Source organism: Aotus nancymaae, unplaced genomic scaffold, assembly GCF_030222135.1.
Source record: "Aotus nancymaae isolate 86718 unplaced genomic scaffold, 86718_ANA_hifiasm-v0.15.2.pri h1tg000036l, whole genome shotgun sequence".
NCBI classification, from domain to species: domain Eukaryota; kingdom Metazoa; phylum Chordata; class Mammalia; order Primates; family Aotidae; genus Aotus; species Aotus nancymaae.
This window is the reverse complement of record NW_026988450.1, coordinates 63,958,928-63,977,692: the sequence shown is the minus strand read 5'-3', so window position 1 is coordinate 63,977,692 and position 18,765 is coordinate 63,958,928. Positions and strand designations below refer to the sequence as shown.

The following is an 18,765-nucleotide window of genomic DNA, read 5'->3' as shown; positions in this document are numbered from 1 at the left end:
GTACCTACTCCCCAGCTGATTGCTTTCCTTTACCTTTGAAGAGATCCCCATCCCTACCATGATTTACAGAGCTCTAGATAACCCTTCAAGCTTGTCAATTGACATACATCCCTCATTTATTCCTTTAAAACCACAATGTCCTCTTTTCAGTGTCTCAGACTTGCCAGAATGTGGTTTCCTTTCCTCTTCCTCATCCTCCAAGGATAGCTTCTTTTCACCCTTTGATTTCATATATCTCCCTCAGAAAGTCCTTCCTGATTACCTATGAGGACTTTTACCCCAATTACCATCCATTTCATTCTTAGGTCATATCACTCTTCATACTTACAGACTTATAGCCGTGTGAAACTTCCTGTCTAGTCATTCTTGACTAGACTCTAATCACCAGGTGGGCAACGACTATATATCTTTTATTCACCAAAGTGTACCCAGTGCCTGGCAAAGAAATATTTTGATGATTATCTAAAATTATATATATGAGTATGTATCTTACAGTATCTTACAGCTTTAAGTAATAGCTCACAAAATTTGTTTTGTTACTTTAAGTAGGTAACTCATAGCAAGTTATATCAGGGATGTAGAAAGTGTTTTCCTGATATTTATTTAGAGAGCCATACACAGCTTTTATAGTTAAACAAAATATGCCTTATTCCATATCACTTGTGTATCTTTCGGATATGCTTTTTACAATGCTATACTTCTTCTTTATCAATCAAATACTTGTTCTAATGTAGCAGTTACTATTCTTTCTTTAACAGCAGAAGATGCTATGGAATTTGATAATAAAATTATCTTGTCTTATGCCATTTAAAAAGAGAACGCACCACACACACACACACACACCCTTATAATGAATATATTTGTAAGGCATCTATCTTAGTGTTTCACACTCAACAGACACTCAATTTGTTGAATGTCTATATGTTCTCACAGATGGATAGAATTCGTTTAGAGAAAAATCTTGGGTTATAAATGCACCTTATTTTCTAGATTTTACAGAACATTCAGCCATAGTTAATTCACTAAATGGATTTGAATTTGATGATACAAAAGAACACTTTATTTCCTTTTAAAAATTAGTTAATAATTTAATAATGATTTATTTTATTTTTAAATTTAGTTCCTTTTAGTATATGAAAAAGCTGTACAAAGTGCTTCAGCATTAGAAATTGAACTGCATATACAGGGGAAAATCCTCAATTTAGTTTAAATAACAGAAAGTGAAAGGGCATTTGAAATCAGGTGTAAAAACATAAGAATAGTGACTTAAATAATATAATTAATGATTATCCATCAGGGTAAAATGCATCTATCAAGGTAAAATGAACAGAGTGGGGCATTTGACAATAATGCAGACTAACCAGTTTTAATGCTAATCACCTGGAATGTATGTGCACAAGCACGAGCAGAGTGTGTGCGTGTGTGGTGTGTGTGTGTATGAGAGAGAGAGAGAGAGAGTGAGACAGAGAGAGAGAGAGAGAGAGAGATACCTATTACTGTTAATATAACAAGGAAACTTTGCATTCTTTATATAGACCCGAAAATGCCATTTAATTACATTCCAGATTTGGGTGTTAAGAATATTGCGTTTCTTTCTATCTACTACATTGCCTGAGTAGGTAGAAAATTCAGGTGCTGAAAGGCTATTAAAAATAAAACAACCCTTCAGAACGCTGTCTTTGCAATGACTGTTTTCTTCTTCTCCAGGAGAGCACACAGCTGCTACAAATGCCGTCAGTGCAGTTTTACAGCTGCCGATACTCAGTCACTACTGGAGCACTTCAACACTGTTCACTGCCAGGAACAGGACATCACTACAGCCAACGGCGAAGAGGACGGTCATGCCATATCCACCATCAAGGAGGAGCCCAAAATTGACTTCAAAGTCTACAATCTGCTAACCCCAGACTCTAAAATGGGAGAGCCAGTTTCTGAGAGTGTGGTGAAGAGAGAGAAGCTAGAAGAGAAGGATGGGCTCAAAGAGAAAGTTTGGACCGAGAGTTCCAGTGATGACCTTCGCAACGTGACTTGGAGAGGGGCAGACATCCTGCGGGGGAGTCCGTCATACACCCAAGCAAGCCTGGGGCTGCTGACGCCTGTGTCCAGCACCCAAGAGCAGACAAAGACTCTGAGGGATAGCCCCAATGTGGAAGCTGCCCACCTGGCGCGACCTATATATGGCTTGGCTGTGGAGACGAAGGGATTCCTGCAGGGGGTGCCAGCTGGTGGAGAGAAGTCTGGGGCCCTCCCCCAGCAGTATCCTGCATCGGGAGAAAACAAGTCCAAGGATGAATCCCAGTCCCTGTTACGGGTAGGAAGGTTTCATTTTTAAATAATTCATTTGTTTTGAAGGGCAAAAGGAGGACCACACATTCTTTCTATATAGGATTGTGTTGTGTGTGAAGTGAACCTTAATGATCTGTCTCAATCTGGGGATTTAACCTCCTAAGGCCAATGTGGCAGCAAGTAGCTCATGTGTGTTTGTGTGTGCTGGGCACTTACTTGGTACCGTGTTAGACAGTCACTTGTTTGTCTTTGCTCTTAGCTCAGATTGAATGTTGGTTAATCATTCCTGGTGATTATGCAAAACAACAAGGCCATATTTGGAGAAGGGAGGTTTAGAATCCCAGAAGGATGCACATCTGTTACATTGAAATAACTAAATGACTTTTAAATTTTAAGCTAGTATGACAGTATATGGTTAATAAGGAAGTCAGCAGAGATTTAAATCACTAAGAATGTAATGTCCTTGATGAGATGTTCATACAAAAATATAGTGTTTTTTGTTAAAGCCATGGTATAATTATGTACAAATGACAATGCTTGTTGTTGTTGAGTGGCCAAGAAGAGTGGAAAAAATGAGAAAAGCTAAACGTGAATAGTGTGAAAAGCAGCCAGAGTACCATGTATTTTACATGAACAGGATCTTTTAGGGGGAAAGACCTAGTTCCATGTGGAAAAAGAAAACAAAACCTCTGAGTAAGGTAAGATCCTCAGTTACTCTCTTCATACTATGTAGACTCAACATTGTTAAAAAAAATCTTAGATTTTGAAAATTTATGAGCTCCCAATAAGTGATAGTTGCTCGATGCCTGAGGCACCACATCTTGGACATTTTACCTTAACTCTGTGAAGGTTTTGAGCTTTCTGGATGATTTTCAAGCTTTGTTTGTGCATAGAAGGTAGGATCAGAAACTAGATACCTTTACAGAAGATCCAGGTAGGAAATAGAATTCTGTTAGCCCAGTGCTTTGACCTGCGAGTCAGAGACCAGTGAGTTCTCTCTGGATGTATACAGGGGAGAAAAATTGCTCTTCCCAATGTCTGCTTGGCTGCTCTGCTCTCATTTCCTGCAGATTCTCTGAAGCCTATCTGTGCTTCTCAGTATTCTCTAGCAGAGTTGAAAAACACCCCTTAGAGGTGCACAGTTAATTATAAAAGCTGTTACCTTTCCCATCTGTAGTCATGCCCTGGAGCTAAGAGAAGGGCTTGAATACAGAAGAGGAGATGCCCCCTGTACAGTGAGAAACAAAGACTCCTTCTTTCAGGGAAGAAGCAAGTTTATTATGAGTAACTTCTTAAAAAAGAGAAACAGTTTCTGTGCGCTTCAAGAGAGGGTTCAATTTAGGGAACTCCCTTCAAATAAATATACATGGAGCTGCATTTTTATAATTGTCAGTATCTGTTTTCTTAGCATGTCATTACTCTTCTGGCATCAAGTGACTTATGGCTTCTGGTTATAAGGCAGGAATGAAATGTCCTATGTTTTATTAAATTAATACTTTATCTTGAGAGTATGGTATATTTGGGGGCCTTATATCTGTATTACTGGAACCCCCTTCCTTTTTCCACTTAAAATTGTTTTCATCCATGACATCTTCATTTGATGCCATATTGTTTGACTGTTTCTAGAATATTACCTTTTCTGCTATTGTTTGTATACTCTAAGACTTTGAAATGACAATTAAGCAGTGGCATAAAAAACGTGACCATAGTGGTTACATTTTTTGAGCAAAATGGAGATGATAATACTTTTCTAAAAAATTGTTTTTCTCAATTCCTCCACTTCCTTAAATCCCTGATTTCAAGTTTCTGTTGCATCATTTTAACCGCCTTTTCAGTTCCTCCACATTAGCTGCTGAAGTAGGAAACCTTCAACAGGAGACTCTTTAGCTGTTATCCACAATAATAGCCAAATTCCTCACCCTATGATTTATTATCTTCAAAGACTGTAATTTACTAAATTTCAGAGATCAGATAAAGTTACATTAATGTATGCATATATGTGCATATACATTTATAAAAGGAAAAGCATTGAGTCATTCTGTGATTGTACTAAAATTTAAATCTTAAAAGATTCACATTTTATATTTGAATAGTGCTTTCGGAAATCACCAATTTTATTAGACATTTGGAATAGGAAGGGTAGCCAATTTAATTTATTGTACAACATTTAGGTTATTAGCTATATGTGAAATTTTCAATGTGTACATATCTTAGATGATGAGCTTTTTAAGACATCTAACAGAAAGAAGTAGCCCATTCTGATTGTGAATTTGGCACAAATTCTAGTTTGGTGGCATTAGTTGGTATTTATCACAGCAAATACATGCCTCTAATTCATTACCCTGCTGGTGGTAGAAAAAAAGCAGAATTTTGAGGTCATGTTTACTAACGGCAAAAAAAAAAAATAATAATAATAAGTACTTTAAGTTTGTAGTTGTAGAGGCACAGTTATTAGTGAAGGTGTCCTGTAATAATTCACACCATAGAAATATACAAATATAATTTACATGTTTTGAACAAAAATTACAGTAGTATATAAATATATGCCTACAGAATGCATAATTATATTTTAAACAATAAACTATAACTTGAAATTAACTACCTTACAATTATTCAGAAATTGTAAGCAATTTAAGAAATGTAAACTATCAGATTTTAGAAGTGCCTTTTTAATTAAGTAGTTTATTCAACATAGCATTAAAAGAGCAAGTATATTAACATTTATATATACAGTTTTTAATACTAAAAGTAAAACTTAGTCATTTTAAAATACCGTACAGAGTGATATCAAGAATTAAGTATGGAAAACTTGCCCAACAGAAAATGTTGATTTAACATAGTTCAATACTATGCTGGTATGTAATGGAAACATTTTAAAAGAAAAGGCTGAAAGTAGTTGGGATTGTTTTACAAAGCACACAATTAAAATGTTGCTTTCAGCATGTTAGTCTTTCTGATAACTTTTTTTTTTTAACTGGTTTTAGCAATGAAAGTTTGCTGTACTACTCAAAGTGAGGAAGGAAATAAAAGAATCACAAGAAGAGCTAAAATTTCGAAATGTTCTCTTCTTTAACATCAGTGGTTTTCTCCTTTTTTTTTGGCATAGGTCAGGGTCAGTGTTTGGCTTTTAGTTTTGTGTTCAATATGATATCATTTATGTATTTTATATTTAGCAAATGTGTATATTTTCCCCTTGTTGTTAGTATGAAATTGATCTTAATATAAAAATTTTTAGGTTGTGTATGTCTCCTGTGTTCTACTGTGCTTTGAGTGTGACAAAAGTCACATTGCCATAAACTTGATCTGATTAAACCTGATGTAAACTGCTCTAGGAAAACGAGACTTTTCATTGCATATTAATTGCACAATATTTCTACAAAATTATTGGGTATTTTCTTGTATTAGTAGGAAGAAATATTAAGGCCTTTAGAATCTTTGCTAGAAATAGTCCAAGCTTATATGACAACTTTATTATCTTAACATTTCTAGAATAGATCTTATAAAATATGAATCACCTCCTGAAAATGGTCACCAATATTTATTAATATTATTTTGAAAACCCAGTGTTTTTATTTAGATTTAACGTTTAGGTTTGTGAAGAGGTTAACATGTTTAAAATTACCTGTGCTAAAAGTATAAGTAAATTATTTTATATATTCCAGTAGATATTTCTTAATCATTTTAAACTAAGTGGAATAGTATAGTGTAGTATAGTCAGGGTTTATGTAAAGTTGTGTTCTTTTCTGACAGGGTTTTTTATGATGTACATCTACACAAAGGTGTTTATTTTTTAGATAAACTCTTATGTAGATGCAACTGCATTAATCTCATTGTTTCCTGAATAAGAAATTCTGGATTTTATTTTTGTGGTGGAATTTTTAGATTGGATATTACATTGCAGAAAACTTGCCTTTTTATCTGATAACTACATGAATAAGGACCCAAAAATTGGTCATTAAATTTCACACACAAAGAAACCAACATCATATAGTTTTTCATTTGTTAATAAAAATGCAGAAGTACAGTTAATTTATTGGGTGAATCTTTAGGGGGAGTTCATGGCAAATCAACATTCAGGTAAACTCATCCATGTTATTTTTCAAAACAGAGTGTCATAGCTAACTCATAGGCTCAGATTTTTCTGTAGGTTCAAATGCTGTAGTTTTTAGAACAAGTTTTTCTTGCACCCACAGGAAAGATAAATCTCCCTGAGATTGATCTTGGTTTCCAGTTTAAATTTTTTTAGAAGAATCTGTCAGTTTTAACATCTACATTTTGTGCTGCTTGGCTTCAGCAAAGATGCTCAACCATGGGCTTGGGGAGTTGAGTTCTAAGTTTGGAAGTTGAGTTACAAGTTGAGCCACTGACTTTCAAAGGAAGGGCCTCCCCGGATCTCCGTTCATCTGTCCCTTGGAGAGGATCAAACTGCCTGCCACCCTCACAGGAGTGTTGTGCAGCTTAGTTAATTAACGTTTGTCAGGCCATTTGAGATCCTCAGATGCAGAGTGCTAGATAAGTGGAAATAGTCTGATTATTTGTTCATTTTGTAAGTGTGATACCAGGACAGTACAATGTGAATGTTATTTCCCCTTTTCTTCAGCGGCGTTAAATTTATAGTTTAAAGATTGTTGATACCGGACAGACTATTGAGATGCAAAAATGTTCTTTTGGGGACAGTCCATTGGCAGCCAAACAGACATTTAAACAAGTGACAATGTTGAATGCCTTTACAACCACTGACAGAAGACTGCAGGAGCTTTTTTAAACTAGACATGGTCTGAAGTGAAAAGTGATATTCGATATTTTGCTTTATATTTAATTAAAATGAAAACAAAATTCCAGTTATCATAGCGGTAGCATTGACTTAACATAATGGTTATGTACATAACTGTTTTTCTCACCCGATTTGAACTTTTACATGTGTATATGTAAAATACCAAAGAGATCAGACTATATCGGGAAAAATGGAAAGTATATACCTCTGTTAACACTGGTTATGAAGCCGTGACTTTAGGCCCTGTTGATAGTTTCTCTTTAGGTAGCAGTTGATGTATTTTTTTTTTGCCTGAGAATAAAATAAATGATTAAAAACTATTGACTATATGCAGAGATGAGCAATCATTGCACATGTCTGTGCTTCTGTGCTATATAGATGTATTTCTGTTGACATCTATTTGAAAAATATATGATTTAAACTCAAATATGTTTGAGTTTAGATTTTGAAAATGCAATCCATGTATCAAATTCATTATGTGTAATAGTAAACATGAACATTCTGTTTTACCATGTAAACTTTAAGTAGCTTTTTAAAATTTATTGATTATTCATCTTTTACATTTATATACCATTTTTGACAGTAGAAAACAACTAAAACCAATTTCATAGGTATAGAAGTTTGTTTTTATTAGTTTTATTAATGAGATTTTCTAAGAATCTAATTTCTTTTCTATAAATCTGCTTCATTAGCCCACACACTTTTTTAAAGCACTTTATTTTTATGCACACGCTTTAATTGTACATATTATGGGGAACATAGTGTTGTTGTGATACATATAATGTGAGGTGGGCAGATTAGGGTAATTTGCATAGCCATCACTTCAACATTTATAATTTCTTTGTATGAGGGACTTTTAATATTCAGCTATTTGAAACTACATAATATATTACTGTTAACTGTAGTCATCCCACAGTGCTATAGAACATTAAAACTTATTCCTCCCATCTAGCTATAATTTCATATCCTTCAACAAATCTCTTCCTATTCTCTCTTCCCCCACCCTTCCTATCCTCCAATATCCTCTGTTCTGTTTTTTGTTTCTATGAGATTAACTTTATTTTATTTTATTTTTAGCTTCCTCATATAAGTGAGAAAATGCAGCGTTTAACTTTCTGTTCTGGGCTTATTTCACTTAAAATAATGTTCGCCTGTTCTATTCATATTACTACAAATGACAGGATTTCATTCTTTGTTATGACTGAATATATTCCATTGTGTGTATTTACCTCATTTTGTTTATTCATTTATCTGTCATTTGACACCTAGGCTGATTCCATATTGTGAATAGTGCTGCAGTGAACATGGGGGTGCAGGTGTCTCTTTGATACACTAATTTCCTTTCCTTTGGAAAAATACACAGTAGAGGGATTGCTGGAACATGTATGTAGCTCTGTTTGCGGTTTTTTGAGGAGCCTCCATGCTGTTCTCCATAGTGGCTGCCCTAGTTTACACTCCCACCAACATTAGAAGGACTTGAAAAACAACAACAACCTTCTTGTAACCTAGACTGTTTATGAGGTCTGGCGTAGTTCTGCTGGTCCAGGTTTCTAAAGCAGGTGAAACAGATGTATCTTAGTGAATTGGACTGTAGGTTTGCAGTCACTGTGAAATGTCATCCTTTAGCACAGTATCTGTTCATTATTTCCTGTATAACTATCTTTTGCTTGGCTTCTCTTTTCCGTGGACTGCATGAGCCAGGAGATAACAGGGTCCCCAAAATAACCCATTGTTGAACATTTTTAGTTGTTGGAAGTGAAAAGTATACAGAAGGTGGCCCAAGTTTCAGGACCACAGGGGCAGAATGTTTCAAAAATGAGATGTATAGTGTTGATGTGAATCTGGTAATTTTCTGGCAAAGCCTGGTCTGATGGGTCAATTTTACACATGAATATCTAAAATGCCACAAAAATGTTTTATTTTTGATTTTTGTGGATTTTGTTATTCTCACCAAAAAAATATTATTTCCATTGTCATATATAGTTTATTCTCCCTTCCCTTAGATCCTGTTCAAAAACTTTCCTTAAATGTTTATAGGCAAAGACTATTAGACTGCTCTCCCAATTAACTCAAGGAAGCTTGGCAAGCTGGGTATTGCTGTATCTAGTTATGTTATTAGTTTAAGGACATGCAAATTGTTTCACTGATGTTTGAAGACCCTATTTTTTTTTTTTTTTTGGAGAAGCAACACCATTTACAGACTTTTATAATGAACTATAATTTACAAATACATTGAAGTCTGGAACATGACTTTGTATCAGTGGTTAGAACTGAAGCAAAGGGATCTTAGTTTGGTTTTGTTTTTCTGAGAACAGCACACTTGTGACAAATTCAGCATTTGGCATCATTATTCATGTCAGAATGATCAAATGCTTCCTCTCGATTGTAATTTTATATATTAACTTGTCTCTTTTAAAAAGGTAGTTTCTTAATTTTGAAGATTTACTTTAGACATATTAGGAAAAGGATAAACCATTTTCACCGTGGAAATTTATATATGTGGAACATTATGAATAAACAGAAAATGCTAAGTATATACAGTATAGATATCTATTTTTAAAGGCAAAATACACTTTATAATTTTGGTAACATTAAAAAAGTTAGTGACTATGAATCATTAAGGTACAAAATAGAAAAGATTTTTAAAATAGATTTCTGGTTAAAACAATATTTTATGTGAAGGAAGTGATAAGATCCATGACAACATGATTTATTGAATTGCATTTGCCTGTAGTGTTACATTTGGTTTAAAATTTTGTATGCAAGACTGAGGCTCCGTCATAAAAAGAGTCTTGGTAGACAAAGCACATAAAATCCCAGAGAATTAACTTTCTGAGTGTAGCTATATGCATTGGGTAGCACAAGAATACCTGTTTGTAGCTATCAAATTTGAATTTTTAATGAGGAAAACAAAATCTGGTGAAACTTTTAAAGCAATTGTGTAGGAAAGCATTACAAAATAAATTATTTGATTAAAATAGATGGATACTTATAACCAGTTGCGAAGTAATTTAACATACAGTTTGTAGGATTAAGTTTACTGCCTTTCCATTAGTTTATTAACAGATGGATGCCTTTCATCCTCACCAGAACTCTTTGAGGTTGAAACTATTATTATCCCTATCATTTAAATGACTAAACTGAGGCTTGGATATTAAGTATTTTGCCCAGATCATACTGCTTATAATGACAGAGATTAAATTCTAGCCCTGGCGGTTCTAGAGTCCCCAGTCATAACCATTGCATAGCCCCTGTTGGCTCAATATGGTTACTAATAAATGCTAGGGGACTTTCTACAATTTCAGAATTAGTTTCATCTAAGCATACACGTTTTTATGTGTGTATATACAAAGAATCAGATAATACAATATACTGTAAAGAAGATGAAAACCACTCATAAATTCCAACCTATCAATACTTATCTGTTCATATTTTGCATCTAATGTATCCTTTATATATATTTAAATATATATTTTATTAATGTATAGGATAATGTACCTCATTGTTTTATAATTTTCTTTTTAAATTTTCAATATATTGTGGACATTTTTCCTCTTCTACAAATATATCCCACAATATTTAATTTTGCACCTCATTAGACCATGGAATAGTGATAACCTGGTATGTTTAAGACAGTCCTTATTAATGAACATTTAGGCTACTTCCAATTTTTATTTATAAAGAACACTTTGATGAACCTCCTTGTACATATTGTTCTGTTGCTCTATCATCTTTTTGGGATAATTTCATATAGTATAATTCCAGTTATTTAAATGAGAAAGTACGTGATTGATAACAAATGGTATTTAATATTCAAGTCACTATTATCTAAAGGGGTAATTTTTAAGATATAAAATAAGTTGGCTCATAAAAATGCATGGAGATAATATCCTAGAAATATTTAAAGATTAACTTCTAAATTGTAAATTGACTTATTTAATGATAGATGTAAAAAATTAGGAGAAAAGCAAGTGGCATATCACATATGTGGAATACAGTATGTGCCTAATACAAGGTAAATGGTATAATATGCTTACCTTATATGCATATGCAATATAGTTTATTTTTTAGAGAAATTGATTTGCAAGAAGAACTCTTTTTTTAAGCAGAGTTGATTCAAGGGTTTTAACTGAAAGTAGTCCACTCAGGCTATGCCTTTCTTAGGGGAATAATTTCTCTCTTTTCTCTTGCTTTGTCTCCATGGATGATACTCCTGCTACCCTTCACACTTTCTTAAGCCAGTTTAGAACTTTTTGCCTTCCCCAGATGTTTGTTGGATGTGTGATTAATGGGGTAGGATTTGAGGGAGTACAACAGAAAAGAATTGATTTCTCTTTTCTTTAAAAGATGGCATTTAATGATCTTTGTTTTACTTTGTTGCTGAAATATATTAAATGCATTGATTCTGTTACATGTTTTTCTTTGATAAAGTTTTCAGAATGTCAGAATATTATTTTTCTCTGTTATTGTTGCATAGTATTGCATAATTTGTGGGATATACATGGGAATTTTTTGCAAACATAGAATAATGGTCAAGTCAGGATATTTGGAGTATTCATTACCTTAAGTATTTATCATTTCAATGTGCTGGTAACATTTCAAGTCCTCTCTTCTAGACATTTGAAATATGCAGTATATTATTGCTAAGTCTAGAATATCCTTATTATTTCTTATGAAAATTTGAAGGAGCAGGGGCAAGAATACTTTCTGAGTTAACATTGCATTTGTGCTACCTATATGCTAAAAATACAGATTCTTGGGCCACTCTTACCCATAGATTTATGAAAACGTGTATGTTGTTATTTATGAATGTTTAAGACCAACAAGTTAAGCCAGCCTTCTATATGGAATCTAAAAATGTACAACACTACCTTTGAAAGAGACATTCACTTTACTTAAAAATAATTACTTGCTATTCTTTAAAAAAAAGACTCAGTGTAGAATGTTTGAAACATCCTCTTTTGTTCATTGAATAATGAAAAAAACCCTTACTTGTTACATTTTTGAAGTATATTTGTTTTGAAAGCATGATATAATTGAAGGCAATGCTGGCTATATTTTAGGAGATACATATATTTGGCTTATCTAAATCTTAATGTCAGAAATTGGCTACCCAAAAGTTCCTTGGCAATACAGGAAAATCTGTCCTCTTTCCCTGACTTATAAACTAATTCTAGGAAGTTGGATATTTTTAAAGTGTAAATTATCTGTATGGGCAGTCTGTGGTCTACAAGTTCGTTACACACTGTCATAACTTTCTGTTGTGTGACTACTGGATGTTTTTGAGTTTTTTAAATCAGAGCTTTCCTCAAATTCACATGTGATTTAAATATTTTTGAAGAGTCTAAAATATATACTAACCTTTGAGGTTCCAGTTGGGTTTGGAGGTAGGTATGCTCCACATTTAACTCTGGCTGCAGTTCAGGCCTGCCTGTATTTTATTTTCTGGTAAAATTAGATGTTATGTTTTCTTTTTGCTCTTCCCTTGTGATGTAGTGGAAAGTGCTCTGGATTGGAGGAAGGGAGGCTTTGTGTTCTAGACTCACTTTGTGACTAACTAGCCGTGTGACCCTGGGTGAGTCACTCAAGCCTCATACACTGTTTCCTGCTTTGGAAGATTATAGTTTGAAGTATGCAGTTTCTCAAATCTCTTGACAGTTGCAGAGTCAAGCAAATCTAGAGTCAAGTAAATTTCCTATAAAACCTTAAACATTCAAATCTGTGAATTGACAATACCCAAGGCAACTTTAAGACAAAATTCTTATATTTTAGACGTAATGATGCTGATGTCCAATGAGATGTATATTTGAACTACAAATTATTAAATATGATTTCCAACCGGTGGCTGACAATCCATAAGTTATAAGTAACTGTCACACATATAGTCTGAAAGCTTCAAAATTATATTTTTTGAATTTATCTTGTACAAGAAAGTTCATTCTTTGGAAACAACTTTGCTACAAAAGAATCATGTTAAGGGGCTGCTTATGAATGAAGTTAAAGTGATGAAAGCACAATGAGAAAATAATTCTGTGAGGAAGTGACAAGCTTAAAGTCTCCTTCCTCAGTTTCTTGGCATTGGGCGATGATGCCTGTTTTGTTCACAGTCAGATGTTCAAATCAGAATTTTGGATGCAGAAACTAATTTTAGTAGGTGGGGTGCAAATTTCTTATGAGTCCATGAATAGACTCTAATCCCAGCTGTTTCATTACAATTATAAAAATAAAATTGGCTGTGAATCATTCAAACTCTATTTAATGGATGTGAATAATTCAGTTTCATTCCTCTGAAATCTTAAAACTATAAACCTATCTTTGTTCTTTATGTTCCTTTGGAGTTCATATGTTATTACTCATATATGAATTATTTGAAGTACGGGTGGTCATAATGAAAATGACCACATTTCTACTTAGCTCCTGTGGGTTTCAGGAGAAGAGGTGGCCTCTAGGGTGAGGCTAGGGATTAAGTGGAGAAATAAGTTGGAAAAGTCCAGGGAAAGAGAAAAGGATGTTAAATTAGGATTTCTTGGTATTATCTTTCCTATTAAGATATATGTTCATTATAGATGTTTTAGAAAATAACAAGCAAAAAGAATAAAGTAAGTTCTCAACATTTTTAATGTATTCACTTCTGTACACACACACACGCACACTCACAAACATGCTCAGTCACACACGTAAACATGCACACTCAGACATGCTCAGTCACACACAGACACGCACAGACATGTTCACTCACACACATAGACATGCACAGGCAAACATGCTCACTCACACTCACAGACATGCACACACGAACATGCTCACTCACACATAGACATGCACACAGACATGCTCACACACAGACATGTACACACAAACATGCTCACTCACACAGACATGCACACACATGCTCACACACAGACATGCACACACAGACATGCTCACTCACACAGACATGAACACACATGCTCACACACAGACATGTACACACAGACATGCTCACTCACACAGACATGCACACGCAGACATGCTCACTCACACACAGACATGTACACACAAACATGCTCACTCACACAGACATGCACACACAGACATGCTCACTCACACACACAGACATGTACACACAGACATGCTCACTCACACAGACATGCACACGCAGACATGCTCACTCACACACACAGACATGTACACACAAACATGCTCACTCACACATATAGACATGCACACACAAACATGGATTTGTATGTTTATTATTAAATAACTGTTAGTTTTATTTTATAATAAATTATAAGCTTTTTTATAGTAGTGTATATTGTGCTACATCATATTTATTGATTTCACAGTATTTCACTCTATGTTGTAGTAGTTGTCCTAGAAGAGTTATCTCATGATTTCTTCTTGTTGGACAGTTATTTCTAATTTTTGCTATTATAAATAGTGCCTCTTTGAATATCTTTATAGCTGAATAATTGGCACTTGCTTGCAATTTTAAATTTCAAGAATTGGTGTCCCTACAATGGGACGACACAGTAGTAGAGTTTCTTGACAAACATAGGTCACGTTGTTACCAAGTCATTTATATATACTCCTGAGAAACAAGAAAACAGTATCATTTACTGGGTTTCATTAATTTGAGTTGCCTTGCAGTGATAGTTAAGAAATAGAACCCTAACTTTTTAAAAAACATTATTATAGGGGAAAAGTTAATAACTATGATAATTTGAATAAGGTGTATTTCTTAAGCACCAGCAAAGAATCAGTCAGGTATAGATTTCACTTTCATAACGGAAAGATTTCTCAGTCACCTTGCCATTCAGAGAGTATTTCATAGGATAATATACTTACAAAGTTATACATATATGGGGATTTAACTGCCTCCAAAACATTTCGTAATGTGTCACATTTCTTAATGTGTTTTGGTGATCACATGAAATTGATGCCAATAACAACTCAGTGAAGTGTTTGGCATACAAACTGAATTTTGAAATATTTAAATTTACTTTTATTTGCTTACAGCTATTTGTACAGTCTATTGTAAGATAAGTATGAAAATCAGGTGTTAAAGGAAAGAGTATGAGATTATTCTATATCCTATCTCTTTTCTGTTGCTTCTCCAAGCATTAGACTTCTCTAGGCAAAGTCCTTTCATAACACTGGAGTTTCATTATATTTTGTAGTTCATGAAATTTTAACAAAATACACTTCTGTTTGTGGGATTTGAATACATGCTGGTGAGTGTCCAAATTTAAAATGTATTGATATTCATATGGATTCAGGATTTATTTTCAATGAACGGACATTCACTAGACCAAACTAACCTATACTAAAACTTGAAAGAAATAGAAATAGAAAAAAAAATAGAGGATATTTTTGTAGAGTTATTTCCTGTTATACTGGTCTCTAAAATTTCTTATTGTCTGAGAAATATTAATTTAGCACCTGCTAGGTTTCAGGCAGAAACTGTGGAAGAACTTATAAAGGGTATGAAAATGAGTAGATCAAGGTTTCTGTACTCAAGTTATATACAATTAGCTGTAGGTGATATGACAGGTATGCTGACAGTTAAAATACAATCAGATTTCCATAAAAGAGGTTAAGGGAGACGAGAATGAGTATGATTGTTTAAAGAGGAACAGATCACATTCTGTTGAGAAAACCGACTTAGTTGTCCCAAAAGGTTTTCTGAGCTTGTTTTTGAAAGAAAGGCTGGACTTTTAGCAGGTGAATATGACAGCAGGAAGGGTAAGCCATATAGAGGAAACCATGTGAGATTAGGAAGGGGCATTTTCAGGCTATAGAAAAAAGAAAAGCTTGATGGAAAGATAGGTATAGTATAGTATGAGGAACTGAGACTTGACGTACAGGTTAGGATAGTTTTCTAAAATGCTTATTTGAAAAATTTTATCTCAGAAGGAAATTAGGGAACCATTCCAGGATTTGGGTGAAGGATAATTTGATTACACCTTAATAGGGTTAATATGACCATGTTACATAGGTTGGCATGGAAAGAAGATGGACATGGTTGAGATGGTGAAGACTCATTAGTAGGCTTATCTCTTACCCTGAGTAATAACAGGGAGCCTACACTAGGATAGTGAAGGTGGGAAGTGATTTCTGTAGATATGCTGGGCAGAGAATCTTCAAGAGTTAGCAAAGTTAATATGTGCGGTGACCAAAAGGAGGCTTTGAGTTTTGATGACCGGTAGGAGACAAATAATAGCTAATCTTTGATAAAGACTAACTATGGGCAAGGCTTTACCCTTTGTTTGAAGCAAGTTATTTAAACCTCATAATAACCCCTTGATATAGATGCTGTATTTTACAGAGAGGAAATAGAGCCTCAGAGATGTTACGTCACTTGCCAAAAGTCACCCAGCTAGAGAATGGCTGGATCAAACTGGATCACATCCAAGTAACCTGGTTCAAGGTTCTCACGCTTTATTATATTTATTTTCAATATACCATTAGCAGTATTCTAGAGTTAGCTGTTTTGTGAGGGTGAAATAATGAAGCTGGTTTTGGACTTAGGAAGTTTGTAAAGCATTCAGATGAAAATATCTGTGGATAGCTGGAAACGTAGTTTTTCATAGGGAATAGAGGAGTTGGAATGACCTCCAAATTAATTGACATTCATTTAATAATTGAATATAAACTGAAAGCCTAGTTTGTTCAGAATATTATAGGAGCAACATTAACATGACCAAGCTATAGACACTGATTCTTTAAGTCTTTTGCAAACCAGTAGCAAAAATAATGTTCAATAAGATGATTACAGCACGAGAAAAAAGTGTTTCAGGTACCACATAGTTAAAAAAAATGTTGTAAAAATTTAGAAATGAAAATGACCTCTTCTCAATTAATCTATCAAGGGCAGTTAGTCCAGAAGAGGTTGCTTTTCAGTTGGCTCTTGAAAAGTGGTGTTTGGAATGCTTAAGAAACAAAGTGCAAGACCTAAGGAGAATCTAAGTAGAAGTTGAGCTTTTTACTCCAACAAAAAAATCTATGTAAAAAAATTGAGTGAGGACCCCTCTGTAGTGACATTTTAACATCAGTGAGATCAAATTTTAAGATCTTGTGAGTATATCAAAATCTTTTCCTAATTGACAGGATTCAGAAACACCACAAAGACATGCATGCTTTGTCTTATTATAACAGCAAAACTAAGAGAAGAGTAAGTTTTAGAGCAGAAGGTATTTAAATCAAAGTCTAAAAACGTAATTAATTATGTAAATAATTTCAAAAAGTTTATTTTCTTTTAAATATATAAATATGCATATGGAGAGTATGTGTATCTGTAAATAATGCTTATTCAAACATAAATAAAAAATAACCCTACTACTTGGGGTAATATATACATATTATCAAAGAAAAAATATGCATGAAAAAATTCTTGAATACCCATTTAAAAATGAATGCCATATTTACTCTGCCTGTCTGATAGATTCATTATTATATAAGAGCTATCAGATTTTAGCATTTTAGTTTGATGTGTTGGTGTTCTGATTTATTCACTGATCATTTCTTTTAGATTTAACCCAGTGGCTTGTTTTCAAGTCTTGTTTAATGTCTTATTTTATAATTGAGAAAAAAGAGAAATGCTTGCCTGTGATATATCACCTGTTGTTTAATGGCTAACACTGTTATATATCTTAATACTGTATCACATTAAGTCATTTTAAAAGCATTCTGCTTTCCCTTTTGTTTAAAATTCCTACAATCTCTGGGTTATTGGTAGGGGGTTAATGGAAGTCTTGATTAAAATCTTCCAAGCTTTAGAGCTTTCAGTTCTTGTAAACAATTTGGATCTGAGAGATAGGCCTATTTATGACTTTTTACTAGCCTATTTACCCATTTAATGTTAAAAAATATATGCTTTTTAAAGTTTTGTTATAATAAGTACAAATTAAAATGCCTTTTAAAATATCAACCACACTTCACTGTGTGATGATCACAGAATTTATGGTAGTTCTTTTGAAAATTCTCTGAAGATGTATTATAATTTTAAAAGTTAAAAAAGTATATACCACCTTGAGTATATCAATTTTCCATTATTTTAAACAAAACTTTTAAATTTTATATCTAGATTGCTTTTAGGTAGTTACTTCCAAACTTGAAGGTCTATGAACTCTAATCATAGGATAATCAATCTGTACTCGCGTCATAATAGCTAACCTAACTGCAGGTGGATGAAAGTCTTGGAAATGTGTAACAACCACGATACAGTTGGAGTTTCCACTTGGGCTCACAGGCCCAATCTTGAGGACTAATCCAGAGGACCAGCCCAAGCAGGTCTGACCTTTCTTATGGCTGGCAACATTGACTGCCCAATATTCAGGTTCAGTCAGAAGTTTTGGTTATTGTATTTTTAATGAACAAACATGATGAATTTCAAACATGGTGGTTTTGGTTTACATGGGATTGAGTTGGCATGTGTGTAGTTTCCAGTTCTTATGATTTTAACGTATGAATTTCATGGCAATGTTGGAATTTATGTGATATTTCCTGGGCTTGAAATAAGTGTGCATGTGAATGTGTGTGTGTGTGTGTGTGTGTGAGAGAGAGAGAGAGAGATTTTTTCTCTAAAAGCAAGGAGCTTTTAGACAAGTATGGGACACAGTAGAACAAAGATATGAGAGATAATGAAAATCCTAGGTCTCTTAATTTATCCATTAGCACATTGTGAGTTCCTGAGGACAGTGCCATTTTTATGTTTCTGTTTCTTG

The 18,765-nt window shown here is 33.9% G+C and overlaps 1 protein-coding gene across 3 annotated transcripts in view; it reads left to right on the top strand.

Moving 5' to 3' along the window:
- TRPS1 (transcriptional repressor GATA binding 1) overlaps positions 1-18,765 on the top strand; it is a 262,134-nt gene that overhangs the window by 81,077 nt on the left and 162,292 nt on the right. For all 3 annotated transcript variants that reach the window (XM_012443290.3, XM_021671341.2, XM_021671340.2), the window contains one exon: positions 1,708-2,311. In XM_012443290.3, the coding sequence (XP_012298713.2) occupies positions 1,708-2,311 (604 nt within the window). The remainder of the gene's footprint in view (positions 1-1,707; positions 2,312-18,765) is intronic.